Source organism: Ambystoma mexicanum, chromosome 8, assembly GCF_040938575.1.
Source record: "Ambystoma mexicanum isolate Mex_15411 chromosome 8, UKY_AmexF1_1, whole genome shotgun sequence".
NCBI classification, from domain to species: domain Eukaryota; kingdom Metazoa; phylum Chordata; class Amphibia; order Caudata; family Ambystomatidae; genus Ambystoma; species Ambystoma mexicanum.
The window spans coordinates 1,125,466,567-1,125,479,575 of NC_090929.1; the positions used below are offsets into that span (position 1 = coordinate 1,125,466,567).

Sequence of the window (13,009 nt, forward strand, 5' to 3'; positions counted from 1 at the left end):
GTTTATTCTGGTCGGGGGTAATCAAACAGGATGCAGAAGTGAACAAGGATTTAAGTGTTTGAAATGCAGAATCGGTGGATTTATCCCAAACAAACGGAATTCCCTTCTTTAACAGTCGAGTCAGGGGCAGAATAATATCCGAAAAGTTAGGGATGAATTTCCTATAGAAATTAGCAAAACCTAAAAACCGTTGGATCTCCTTAACGTTAGAAGGTATGGGCCAATCAACCACAGCGGAGATCTTTTTTGGATCCATGGAAATGCCTTGGGCTGACATCACAAACCCGAGATAGGTTACCTGTCTTTGGTGAAATTCACATTTAGATGCTTTACAGTACAGCTGATTTGACTGCAGTCGTTTGAGTACAGTTTCTACATGTATCAGGTGTTCTTCTTGAGAGTAGGAGTATACTAAGATGTCGTCTAAGTAGATGATTACAAAATGGAATAGAATATCTGCGAACAGATGGTCCATGAAACGCTGGAACACAGCAGGTGCGTTCACCAATCCAAAAGGCATGACGTGATACTCAAAATGCCCAAATGGGGTTCGAAATGCTGTCTTCCATTCGTCTCCAGGGGCAATCCGGATGAGATGGTATGCTCCGCGAAGGTCCAGTTTAGTATAAAAGGAAGCTCCTCGGACTGCCTCCAAGATGTCAGGGATTAAAGGCATAGGATATTTATCTGCCACTGTGATTTTGTTAAGACCCCTGTAGTCAATACAAGGTCGAAGTTCATTAGTCTCCTTCTTTGGAATGAAGAAGAGAGAGGCTCCGGCCGGGGAAACCGACTCAGTAATGAGCCCGTTCCTTAAATTGGTTTGGAGATATTCTTTGAGGACTACCTTTTCTTGTTGGGAAAGGACATACATCCTCCCAAACGGGATAGGTTTGTCCGGAAGAAGTTCAATGTGACAGTCATCTCTTCTATGAGGCGGTAGAGTAGGGAACTGGGGATTGGAAAAGACAGACTGATACTTAGAATAGCATTCCGGAACAATCTCCAAGTTGTTTATTGAGGATACTGGTGAAGGGATCGAGTTTTCAGTCGGGATGTAGATGCCAACTGATTCCTTGGCTAAACAATGGCTGACACAGTATTCCGAGCCGAGGAAAAGAGTACCTGCTGTCCAATTTATAAAGGGGTTATGTCTCCTTAACCAGGGGAGACCCAATATAATGGGGAAATGGGCTGCCTTGATTAAATCGAAAGATAAGGTCTCTTTATGAGAGGCAATTTGACAGACAACAGGTTCTGTCTGTTCTCGGATAGGACCAGAACTTAGTGGATGTCCGTCCACTCCTTGAATAGGAGTGACCATCGCTTTGGGTATACAGTTAATTCCATGTTTATTGGCCCATTGGTCATCAATGAAATTCCCTGCAGCACCGCAATCTATCAGAGCAGGTATGTTCTGTACCATCTGAGTGTGAAAAACAAGAGTAACAGAAATAATAACCATGTTTTGAGTGGTTGCTACTGAGTCCAGATTTACAGGGATTCTCTTCGGGGAATCAGAATCTTGCGCCCCTACCGTTGTTCCCCCTGCGGTAGGGCTTTGAAGTTTCCCGACCCCTTGGCTGGAGTGCGTCGGGGGGGAACTAAAGGACAATCTCGTAACTTATGAGACGAAGCTCCGCAATACATGCATAGTCCCATACTCTTCCTTCTCTCTTTCTCACCTATCGATAGGGGCCCTCTCACTGTTCCTATTTGCATAGGCTCGTCTGAAGTGATAGCTTTATTTGTTACGGGGGGATAATCGAGTTGAGATCGTATGCCTCTAGTTTTCTTCTTTTCAAAAGAACGTTCATGTAAGCGGTAATCGATTTGCATGATGAGTGTGATCATATCCGCTAGATTTGCCGGACGCGGAACCTTAGCTACCTCATCCTTTAATTCGTCTGAAAGTCCTCGTCGGAATAAGGTGAGCAACCCATCGTCTGGCCATCCTGACTCAGAGGAAAGCTGTTTGAAGAGAGTGATATAGGTAAGTAGGTCTTTGTTACCTTGTCTAAGGTCTAACAGTCTTTCTTGCGTGGATACCGAGATCTCTTGTCTACTAAACATTGCTTTCAAACTGTTGGTGAAAGCAGAATAAGAGTCCAAGATCACATTATTAGAGGTCACTAAAGGTGTAGCCCAGGCCAAAGCAGGTCCGGCCAAATGAGAAATCACAAAGCCAATCTTATCTTTGTCTGTTGGAAAGAAGCGGGACTTGAAGGTAAATTGCACAGTGCAGCTATCAAGAAACTCCTTGAGTTTGTGTGGGTCTCCGTCAAACTTGCCTGTATTCAAACATACTGGAGGAGAGTCTGAGAAGGCACGAGTAACCTGTTGTCGTAATTGGGCATTATCCTGTTTAAGAGCTTGTATCTCTAGGGACATTGATTGCATGGCGGCAATTAGTTGTTGCATTTGCTGTTCCATTGAATCACAGTCTGCCGTAGCCTTATTTTATATTTTTATTTTAGGCGTCGCTAACTGTTATGCAATACTAGAACCTTAGGCTAGTTACAATAACTCCCGATTGAATAGGTTTGGAGGTCTTACCTGAGCAGACTGATATGTTCAACGGGAAAGCAAATGCTGAGCTCAAGAATCTCCCCGACCAATGCGTCAACCTCTCAACCGGTAGGGAAACTCAGCGTGAGAGGTACGCACCAGTCAGGGAAACCCTCTGGGGAAGAAAACCCTGGTCGAGCGCAGGATCCGAAGATTGGAGTGTGGTTTGAGTGTGGTTCGCAGGCTGATGACTCCTATTCGATCATGGCGTTGAGTATCGGAAGACTGCTTCTGGAGAGGGGAGAGATGAGAAGCGAAGAGATGAATAGTAGCAGTACAGGAAGGGAAATGGGTAAAAACAGGCAGGAGACTGATTTCCCTGACCTCTTAACCAGCCGGATTAGAAATACCAGGAGAGAAGCCGAGAATACGGGACACAGAGAGTGGTAACTGGAACACTAGTCTGTAAGAAGAAAGTAAAGGTAAGTAGAATCAGATCCTAAAATACTCGAAGAAGGAAGGGACTTGGACGAGAGTTTTTGTTAATACCCAGAATGCAGTAACTCGAGAACTCTGAGGCAGCGTATCAGAATGAGACGCTAGATGAATCCGGGGAATATGTATCTGCCAAGAATGCTGGATAGAGGATCTGGAAGGTCAAGAGAAGAGGGGTTAGTAACGGTAGAGGTAGAGGCTTTACGAAGGATTGAGATTGCCTAGTTGCGAACTCACGGAGCATCCGCTAGCACAGTAGCGACGCGAAGAGCTGGAAGTCTCCATGGCCTATGAAGAGTCACGTGAGCGGTACGCCGTACCTCTGGCGAACGTGAGAGGACTGGAACGGCAATAGCGGAACCGTTCGTACTGCGATCCACCATCTTGGTGGTACCATTCCGAACGGAACCGCAGAGCCGGCTTCTAGACCAAAGGGACCAGCGCTTCGTGAGTGTAACACTCCCCCCTACCTAGTACTGAGACGATGAAGAAGTGACATGGAATAATGCACACTTCCTATGTAAAACACCACTATAGTACTTGGACGAAGAAGAGGAGTTGCAGCCATCCACTACTGAAGGTCAGGCATGTCCCAATAATTGGACTTGTTATGGCCAGGCAACAGCAACTAACAACATACGCCTGAGACCTGTTAACAAGGATCAGGTGTATAAATTGGAACTCAAATCGGTGTAAGAGAGAGTGACCTTGGTGCAGAGAGAGAGAGAGAGAAAGGGGGAGAGAGAGAGAGAGACAGAGAGAGAGAGGGAGAGATCCTGAGGTCGGAAGACTTGCCATTATCCCAAAAGACCCACAAGACTAGAGGCGAGCGAGTCGCATGGTGTGTGCAGGGCTAGGAACCCAATGCAGTGAAAGAAGACAGCAAGAGCTGCCAAACTAACGAAAAACAGAACGGTTGTAAAACGCAGCCGCACCAGTCACCAGCATGTGCAGGGAAGTACCCAGCAAGGAAGAGTAGTGAAAGCGGTCCGCGTCCCGGCTGGCCAGGAGCTGAGAGGGAGCAACAGGGACCAGCGCGGTGGAGCGAGAAGAGCCAGTGAGTTTCAGAGGACTGGATAATCCCAAGCGCTCCCAGGGAACCGGAGACAAGCAGCGGTTCACAATCTTGAATAGCGAACTGAGCAAAAAACACAATTTGAATGCAATTGTTCGATCTTGAATGCTGAACTGAATGAAACGCACTACTTGAATGCAATTGCTTTAACTTGAATACCAAACTGAATGAACAATACTGTCTGAATGCAATTACACAGGCTTAAATACAGAACTGAATGAGAAGCACAGTGTGAATGAAAATATACCATATTAAATAATGAGCAGGAGAAAAAGTATTGTTTGAAATAAAACTAAGGCATATTAAACACCATCATATTAAACACTGAACAAACATTGACAAATTAAACGAGTGTCAGACTGAACAAAAGCAGTATTGCATACAGAACAAAAACAAAGAGGTTAACAAAATAATGTAGAGAAGACTTGCAAAAGACTGGTGTACAAAAGTGTAACAACGGAAGCTAAAGGGGGGGAATTTATGGTTGCACAGCCCGTGATGGGTGGACCATGTGGTCCGACACCTATGCCTAGACCTGGAAGTTCCCCACTGTGTGGTTCACCTACAGTGCAAATCAAGTCAAGGCGACACACAGGGCTCCTGGTTGCGTGACCTGTGATGGGTGGACTGTGTGGTCCGACAACTGTGCCTAGACCTGGAAGTTCCCCACTGTGTGGTTCACCTACAGTGCAAATCAAGTCAAGGCGACACACAGGGCTCCTGGTTGCGTGACCTGTGATGGGTGGACTGTGTGGTCTGACAACTGTGCCTAGACCAGGGACCCTAGACGGTGAGAACCCTGAGACTTTGTGGCAAGTCAATTGAGTACTACAGTGAACTACTACATTGGAGAAGTGATTCCTGAGAACTTAAAGAACTGAGAAACACTGTTTTGGGGAAGGGAACCTCAAGACCCCCTTTTTGTGATCTGTGCTAAATTGAACTTGCGGGAAGGGAACCTCGAGATCTGGCAGAATATTAGTTAGGTCAACAGCTATTGGAACTATTTTAAGCCTGAAGTATAAGGCACAAGAAGAAAGCAGCTAATCCTTTATTTTTTAACACTTTTTTAGTTAAGAGATATCCCATATTTTGTTTGTTTATAGATCTGAGGGCGAGTATAGGTTTTGGGACACAGACAGAACTTTGATTTGAACTTACAGACTGACTTGCCCTTAGGATATAGAAATACACACTTTAGTTATAAGGCAAGTTAGGCCTTATACCATCCTGACATTTCATTAAAGCGTATTGAAACTTGAGTTCTGTTGTCTGTGTCGTCTCTCTTGATACGTGCCTGTCTCACAACAGATACAGAATTCTATCGTTCAATTTTACAAGGTAATCAGCTAAGACATTCCTTTTGAGGGTTTTTGTGTTGTTTGTGCTCAGAGGTGATGACTTGTAGAATGTGAGAAAACCAGATCCTGGTTTCTCTCAGGTTTCACTGCACACATTTCAGTGTGCACTGGATAATGATACATTTAAAACCTCGACATGCTTTTCCTTTTTTACTCCAAATCAGATCCTTCTGATTTGGGCAAGTCCAAAAAGAAGATAGATTGTATTCCACACTTTTCCCTTCTAAGGGGCAATGTACTGGCCGAAGATGCCATTCCTTTTGAGCCTCTTCTGTTATGAACCCTATTTTCTTTTTGCATTTTTTCCTCCTTGATTTCAATTGAACCCCCAACATAGCTCTTATTTGGACCCATATTCACTTTTTGGGGGAATTGAGGCCTAATTCATCTGCTCAACTAACATCTTCGAGATGCACTGGTCAGCCACCTATGGTTACCACTGCAGGGAAAGATTCTCATAATTTTCTCCTCACATTGTGCCCTCTTTCCTGAAAGTTCAATTTATGTTACTAATTGCTCTGCAACCTCAACAAACTCGTTTCTCTTCAAAAGTATCAAAAAGAAAAGAATGGATAACTGTGCATAATTATTTTTGTCACAATGATGCCTTTTGAGTATCAAGTGCTCAAAATGGCTGTTTTTGTGTGCTTAAAGCCTTGTTTTTGCTATATATACTGTGTTGCTCGCTCAGATCGAAAAGGGCCATATAAGATCTTGCACTTGTGTGGTTTTTGCAAAGGAAACCTGGTTAGTGATTTCTGGGCACTGAACTGGTTGGAAATGGGGAGAGGTGCTGTTTTGCCAGAATTCATGTTCCCACCATAGTCATGTCTTGGTGCTGGGCAGATGTTGGTACCTGGCTGTCCTCCACTATCTGAATATTGCAGTTTTCTTCTAATGCAGGGCTGGGCTCTCCCAGACAGAATTTTGGATAAAATGGAGAAGATCTGGAGGCACTCAGCATGTCAACAACTGGAACTATTTATTTATTTATGTATTTATTTGAGGCGCTAGAGAGAAAGAGTAAAGTGACCCAGCTCTGTGCAAGCTCCCCAGTACACAGTCCCAGGGAGATCTCAGTAAGGGCGTAATCTCCTGTGTTCAAACTCAACTGTAGAGAAGGTCCTAGACCCATCTCCCCCTCAAACTGAATACTGGTAACATGCCAGGCTGATCAATGGTTCAAGTATTGTAAAAATCAGAATTATAATGCTTTCTGAAGACAAAAAGGTACATATAGGGCAATATATATTTTTTGGGCTCAAATTGCTCCAAGCAGTGGAGGGTGTCTCAGGTATTACACACACAAACATCATGAATATCGAAAATGTAGTCTGAGAACTGGATAGAAAAAGAGTTATGTACAAAAGTAGATTTGTTCGCCGTTTGGTAACATGGGCTAGTCTCTAGGCTAAGCAAGTTCGGATGAAAGCAGGTGTCAGAAGGGCCGACTCATTTTGATCTGGAATATTCTTTTGCAGCAGTTCACTGTAGACAAATATGTTGGTGGGTATATTTCGAATTTCTTTGCAGTAAATGTAGACAGTGATGGATGGTAGATCAGCTAAAAGCCTGGGAAAGCTACTAATTAGAGCAAGCAGCTCCTTTCTTAGCAACAAATAAGATGAACTCATGACGTTTCCCACAGTATAGCCTGCCAAGTGAAGTTGGCAGGTCTCAGCTATCAAATATGAGGCTGCTTTTGGCATGCGATAAAGGATTTATAATGAATTCCGGCTGAGTCTCACGCAAGCATATCAGATCATTTGTCAGTAAAATCATGCTTACCAAAATGAAATCATTTGGGCTTAGTGATTGACAAGCAAGCCAGCCAATTGGAGACTAGGCGGGCTTATGTGCTAGTTAAGAGAGCCAATTGGGAATGTATCCTGCATGTGCATAAACATGTGAGGTCATTGAAATATGCTTATAAAAGCAAAATGAGTTTGGGAGGTTATTGCTGTTGTTTCTGGTGTCTTGTGAACTTGCATTAAAGATGACATCTGAAGCAAATTCCCGGGTGTCCGTCTCCCTGCTAATCCTGTCTCCAGTGCCTGAGTCCACAGATGTCAAATGTTCAGAGAGGGCGGTTGGGTGCTCCTGTTTACAACAAACCCTTTTCAGTCATTTCAGATCATTTGCAATGTTGTCGGGACCCAACACATTTTGATTACATGTTCTGAAGAGATTTTGTCCATGCAGCATTCACATTTTGATGAAATGGGCTGCTGAAATGTTGGCATAGTCGGCATTTGTAAAGATAGGCTTTGCGCTGTGACTTCAGCACAGATATGAGCTTCATGATGTGAGGTCAGAGAAAAATTGATGGTCTCTGTGCTCGGAAAGCACCACTAGCACTAAATCAGGACGATTGTTGTCCACCAAAGACCTCTTCTAAATAGAGGACATCTCAAAATATGTGTGCAACATAACTGATCCTCCTGTCCTGATGAATGCCATGGAATTGTACTTTGGGGACACTGGAAGGGTGGATCCTGGGCATGTATAGGTAAAACCATGAAGCTGCCATCAGTAAAAGATTGGCACTCCATTATCCAAGAATGCCTAAATGGTTGGGTTCAGAGGAGGGGCTGTCTGACAGCTCCTACCCAGTACTGTAGCAACAGGAAGGAGGAGTGCAATGGTTCAAAGTGCACTAATTACAAGGAAATCCCTGCATGTATTGTCCAAGTGTAAAAGCGTGAAGTGGTACAGCCTCCAATTGTCTTCTGGTTGGACTTGTGTTGGTCAGTTGCTGTTTCCAGTCTGTGACCAGGCACTTTGTCAGGCACTGGATGTCTGCACTTTGGGGCTTAGGCCTCTTCAAGATGCTCTTTCTGTTTACAGATTAGCTTGAGTGATGTACAATAGTCCAGGTTGTTGTGTTGGACATATGCTTACATTCAAAGCAATTTGGTATTATGGGTCTACACACACACTGATATTAATGCTACATATGGTGATCCATTCTTGTATGAAATGTATATCACATTTTAGTGATATCGTAATCATATTTTTCTTAGTGTACTGAGGAACAATGCTATGTGATGCCACTTCCTGTTTTGTCCAGGGATGAAAGGTTGTGAGCCATCACTTCCACTGAGGTCACTTGGGGGCGGGGTCAAATCACATCACTTCCTGTGATGTCATCAGATGTTAAGGGTCGTGTGAGGTCACTTCTGCTACCCCTGGCATTTTCGTGAAATGCCATCCCTGGTTGACTTAGCGACCAATTTGTAGTGCTGAATATCTCTTTCCTATCTCCAGTTCTTAGCTTTGCTGTTTTCTTAATTATCCTAACAATTGGATTGTATCTGAATACATACGGCTCAAATTCAATCTGGTCAACACACTTGAGGTTATAGGGTTTAGGTTGTATGGTGGTCGGACGATCGAGACTACTAAACATCTGATGTTATACTGTGAAAGTTAGGTTGTTGTAAGGAGGATGAATACATACGGCTCAAATTCAATCTGGTCAACACACTTGAGGTTATAGGGTTTAGGTTGTATGGTGGTCGGACGATCGAGACTACTAAACATCTGATGTTACACTGTGAAAGTTAGGTTGTTGTAAGGAGGAGGACGCAAAGGACTGCGAGTAACTGTGATACCAGTATTGGGCATTTAGATCACATATGCGTAGTATAATTTAGTGGTAACAATTTTATGATTATATGTCATATGCAAAAAGGTGGAATACCATCAAAGAGATTTTAGACATTTTAACTTTTTTAATTGATTTTCATGGCTTGCTTATGCCAATTTCCTTATTTAATTTACTTTGTTTTCTTGTAGATGTAATGTAAATGAAAATGTAAATGTATTGTTACATGATGCATTTGTACAAATGACAATTGTATTTTGGCAACGCGTACCTGTCCGCTACAGGTATGCGATGGTTGCGAGCGCCTCTGTGCTGAATGCTCCCCCCAGACCCTTACGGTCGCCTGTATGCTGAATGCTCAATTGCTTGACCTCAATATGTTGATCCTGAGTTTACCTGCATCCTCTACTTTTAGCCCCCCGTAACATGAGGTGCGACTTGTATTGTGTTGCGCCCACCTGACTGACCTTAATATGTTGTTCCTGATTTTACCTGCATCCTCTACTTTTAGCCCTTTGTAACATAAGGTGTGGCTTGTATTGTGTTGCGCCCACTTGATTGGCCTTAATATGTTGCTCCTGATTTTACCTGTATCCTCTACTTTTAGCCCCCGTAACATGAGGTGTGGCTTGTATTGTGTTGCGTCCACCTGACCTTAATATGTTGCTCCTGATTTTACCTGCATCCTCTACTCTTAGCCCCCTGTAACATGAGGTGTGACTTGTATTGTATTGTGTTGCGCCCACCTGACTGACCTTAATATGTTGCTCCTGATTGTATAAGCATCCTTTGCTGTAAGCCTCCTGTAATAGGAGGTGCGGATTGTAATGTGTTGCACCTATCTGATTGACTGTATTAATGCACCCACCTGATTGACTGTACCTTACCATGTCCGTCACACTAAGCACTTATGTAACCAAGGAAGCCTTTTGTAACAGCGCCACGATGCCTCTGGGCCGCTAGGCGCTTTATAAATGCAAATAAATAAAAATAAATACATAAAGGCATGTATCTTTCACAGCTCCTGGCAGCACTGAATCTATTGGCCACACTAGGCAACCTCTGCTTGCACCTATTTGTTACTGCAAAGAAATGTTTGGGCCTGTGTGCACCTGGGTTTCAGATCCACATCACGGTACAGACATCGTCGGTATAAAGGGCTATAATTAAATAGCCTTTCAGTCACTGAACAACACGTTCCAGCGGAAGTGCTTGGTTTAACTATTAGTAGCTAACAGCACCAACCACTCATATCACCAGGGCAGGCAGAGGAGAAATTGCTCTAAAAGTAGCATTGCAGGTTTTGCATCCAAGATACAGGCTTATTCCCTAGTTCATTGTGTTCCCCAGTTTCACCACCAGCATATCAGAATCGTAGGGCAGGCCTAAAGTCCTTTATAGTCATCCAGGTATAGAAAAACAAGAGCACCAGTGCAGACGCCTGAGTGTGCAGAGCAACTAGGGAATGCCTCTTCCACCTGCTCTTCCAACTTGTCATGACGAGATAGTAAGCTAATATCAAAGCAGGGTGTGTAATGGGAACGCTATACTTAAACCTTGGTGCCAGTATACCAACTTTACATAAGCAATGATTCGGTGTTCAGAACATGTCTTCTGCCAGGACTTCAAATCAGCCCAGATGTACAGGTCAAGTAGCTACCCCTGGCCCATCAGTATGCCCACAATCCTCTTGCAACGTTCTGATTCCAAAACATTTCCTGTTCAGGGCGTGCCCAGCCTCTTTAGTGCCACAGTATTTTACCTGGACTTCCCTCTGAGACACTGATGGATCTCCCAGGTGGGCCGGATTCAGGATCTTGTTTAGATACATCTGGAGAAAGTGCAAAACCAAGGAACTGTCTAAAGAAAAAGAGTCAAAACAATGATGTACTATTAACAAGGTTAAAAAACAAACGAGACACAACAGGAATTGGCAAACATGTGTGACATAAGGCAATGTCAATCATAGAGCAGTATAGGTATAGCAAGGCAAGGGGTCTACAGAAAAGTGATGCACCTATAAGGTGAGCGCAATGGGCCAATGGACAATCAACAAACTACAGACCTTAGGTTAAGGCAGCACCAGTCAAACGAAAAATGAAGACCAGGTCAAGAGGCCATTGGCTAATATGCAAAGAAGCAGAGTAAACCTAAAGATTGTCAACCTGTTTGATTTAATTGAATTGTTCATTTATAACGCGCTTAATAAGCGTTGTGGTTTCTAAGCACGGGATCGGGATTCGAACCTGTGTGGTGCCGCGTTGTCTTGGTTACAAGACAAGAGCGTTGCCCCTGTTCTCAATTTTAATGGCAAATGGATATTGAGAAAACAAAGTGAAATGTGAAAAGGTTGACAAAATCAGACCAACAAAAAACAGGAGTCATTCACCAAAAGAGGCAACTAGCAAGGGCCCCCAGATACAGCTAGGACAGAAACTGTGCATCGGACTAAAAACAGGAATTAGCAAAGAACTAATACATGAAATAAGGCTCAGCCAGCAGACAAGGAAAGAGCAAGGAAGGGCTCCGCAAGGACTAGAAACAGAGCAAGCTAAGGATTATGTAACACGCAGAACCAACAGATGAAGGAAAGGGAGTGGAGAGGTGTTTCTTCTTTCTTATATCTCTCTTTCTCTCGCAATTTCTTTGGGTATGCCATTATTTCTATCTCTGTCATCAACGTGCTTTCTTTTTCCTTTCTCGTGCCGTTCTTATACTTCCATCTTTTTCTCCTTACCAGCATTGCTTTCTTTTCTTACCCTTACTTCACACTCTTTCTCCTCTCTCTGCCTCATCTATCTGCCTTTCTTTCCATCATTATGTTACTCTGTCTCCCATTCCTCACTCTTCCTTTCAATCAATGCAAGTCTTTCTTTCCTTCTTTCATTCTTTATTTCTGGAGCTGGTGATGGTTTGAGATCAGCTCATCCATCTACTGGGCTGGTGCTGGAAGGGGGGGACACAGCCAGGTGGCTGCTGATTTCCAGTTAGGTTCACGGTGTATATAGTTAGTGGTAATTGTTAGTCCGGATTTTATTCCTTTATTTGCTTTTTGCTTCTGCCTTACAAGGTCCCATGAATAAAATGCATTCAATTTAAAACCAATAAAGCCGCTTCATGCATATTTTATCCCATGAGATGCACTTGTTCCTTTTATAGAGTTCCATTGTTAAGCTTAATTACCCTACTTTTATTTGACCAATTACCACATTACATCATTACACGTTCTTTACAAACAGTAATGAAGACATTGCAGTCTCGGTGATGTTTGTTTTCAAGGGTCGCCTTTTCCCTGGCTAGTAACAAGGATGTGAAGAGCAGATGGTGGGTGGAGTTTCTCTTGCTCATATGGCAAGGACAGATTTTGTTGCCTGTGGGCGAAGCACTTCTGCTGCCAGAACTCAGTCTAACCTGAACTTTGGAACCTCTCATCTCAAGGCTGCATAAAGAACTGTGCACATGTACCAGTGCTCCAGGTAGGAGTCTTAGGTGGGAGTATTTGATTCCCTGTTATGAGTACATTGATTTGTTGGGGTGTTGAGAGTTTTGAGTATTTAATCAGCAAGTAAAGATATATATATTACATGTAAAACAGAAATGTTTTGTTACAAATATAACTTTGCACCTAGTTAATTATGCATATTAAAAGATACATTGTTACTTCTTGAAATCAGGGCGTAATACTAGTTTCTTCCTGTGCCCCTAAGTGTACTACTGCTCCAAACATATCCACGGAGTTCTGGGGATGAAAGCAGGTGGATAAGCTCTTATGTGTCTGTTTCTATTTTTGTTGGGGGGGGGGGTATTTGTACTCCCTATTTTTATTTTTTGGAAGTATTTGCCGATTTTTAGAGAGTGAAAGTTGCTATTAAACCCCTTTCTGTAGGGCTGCATGTACAGCTTCATGCATCTCACATTTAGTAGTTTTAGTACAATCTTTATTGCGCCAGCATCGCCATAAAA

The 13,009-nt window shown here is 43.3% G+C and overlaps 1 protein-coding gene across 4 annotated transcripts in view; it reads right to left on the reverse strand.

The window, feature by feature from the left end:
- Positions 1-13,009, reverse strand: part of WDFY4 (WDFY family member 4) — a 1,820,746-nt gene that overhangs the window by 1,278,564 nt on the left and 529,173 nt on the right. For all 4 annotated transcript variants that reach the window (XM_069611160.1, XM_069611162.1, XM_069611161.1 and 1 more), the window contains one exon: positions 10,809-10,906. In XM_069611160.1, the coding sequence (XP_069467261.1) occupies positions 10,809-10,906 (98 nt within the window). The remainder of the gene's footprint in view (positions 1-10,808; positions 10,907-13,009) is intronic.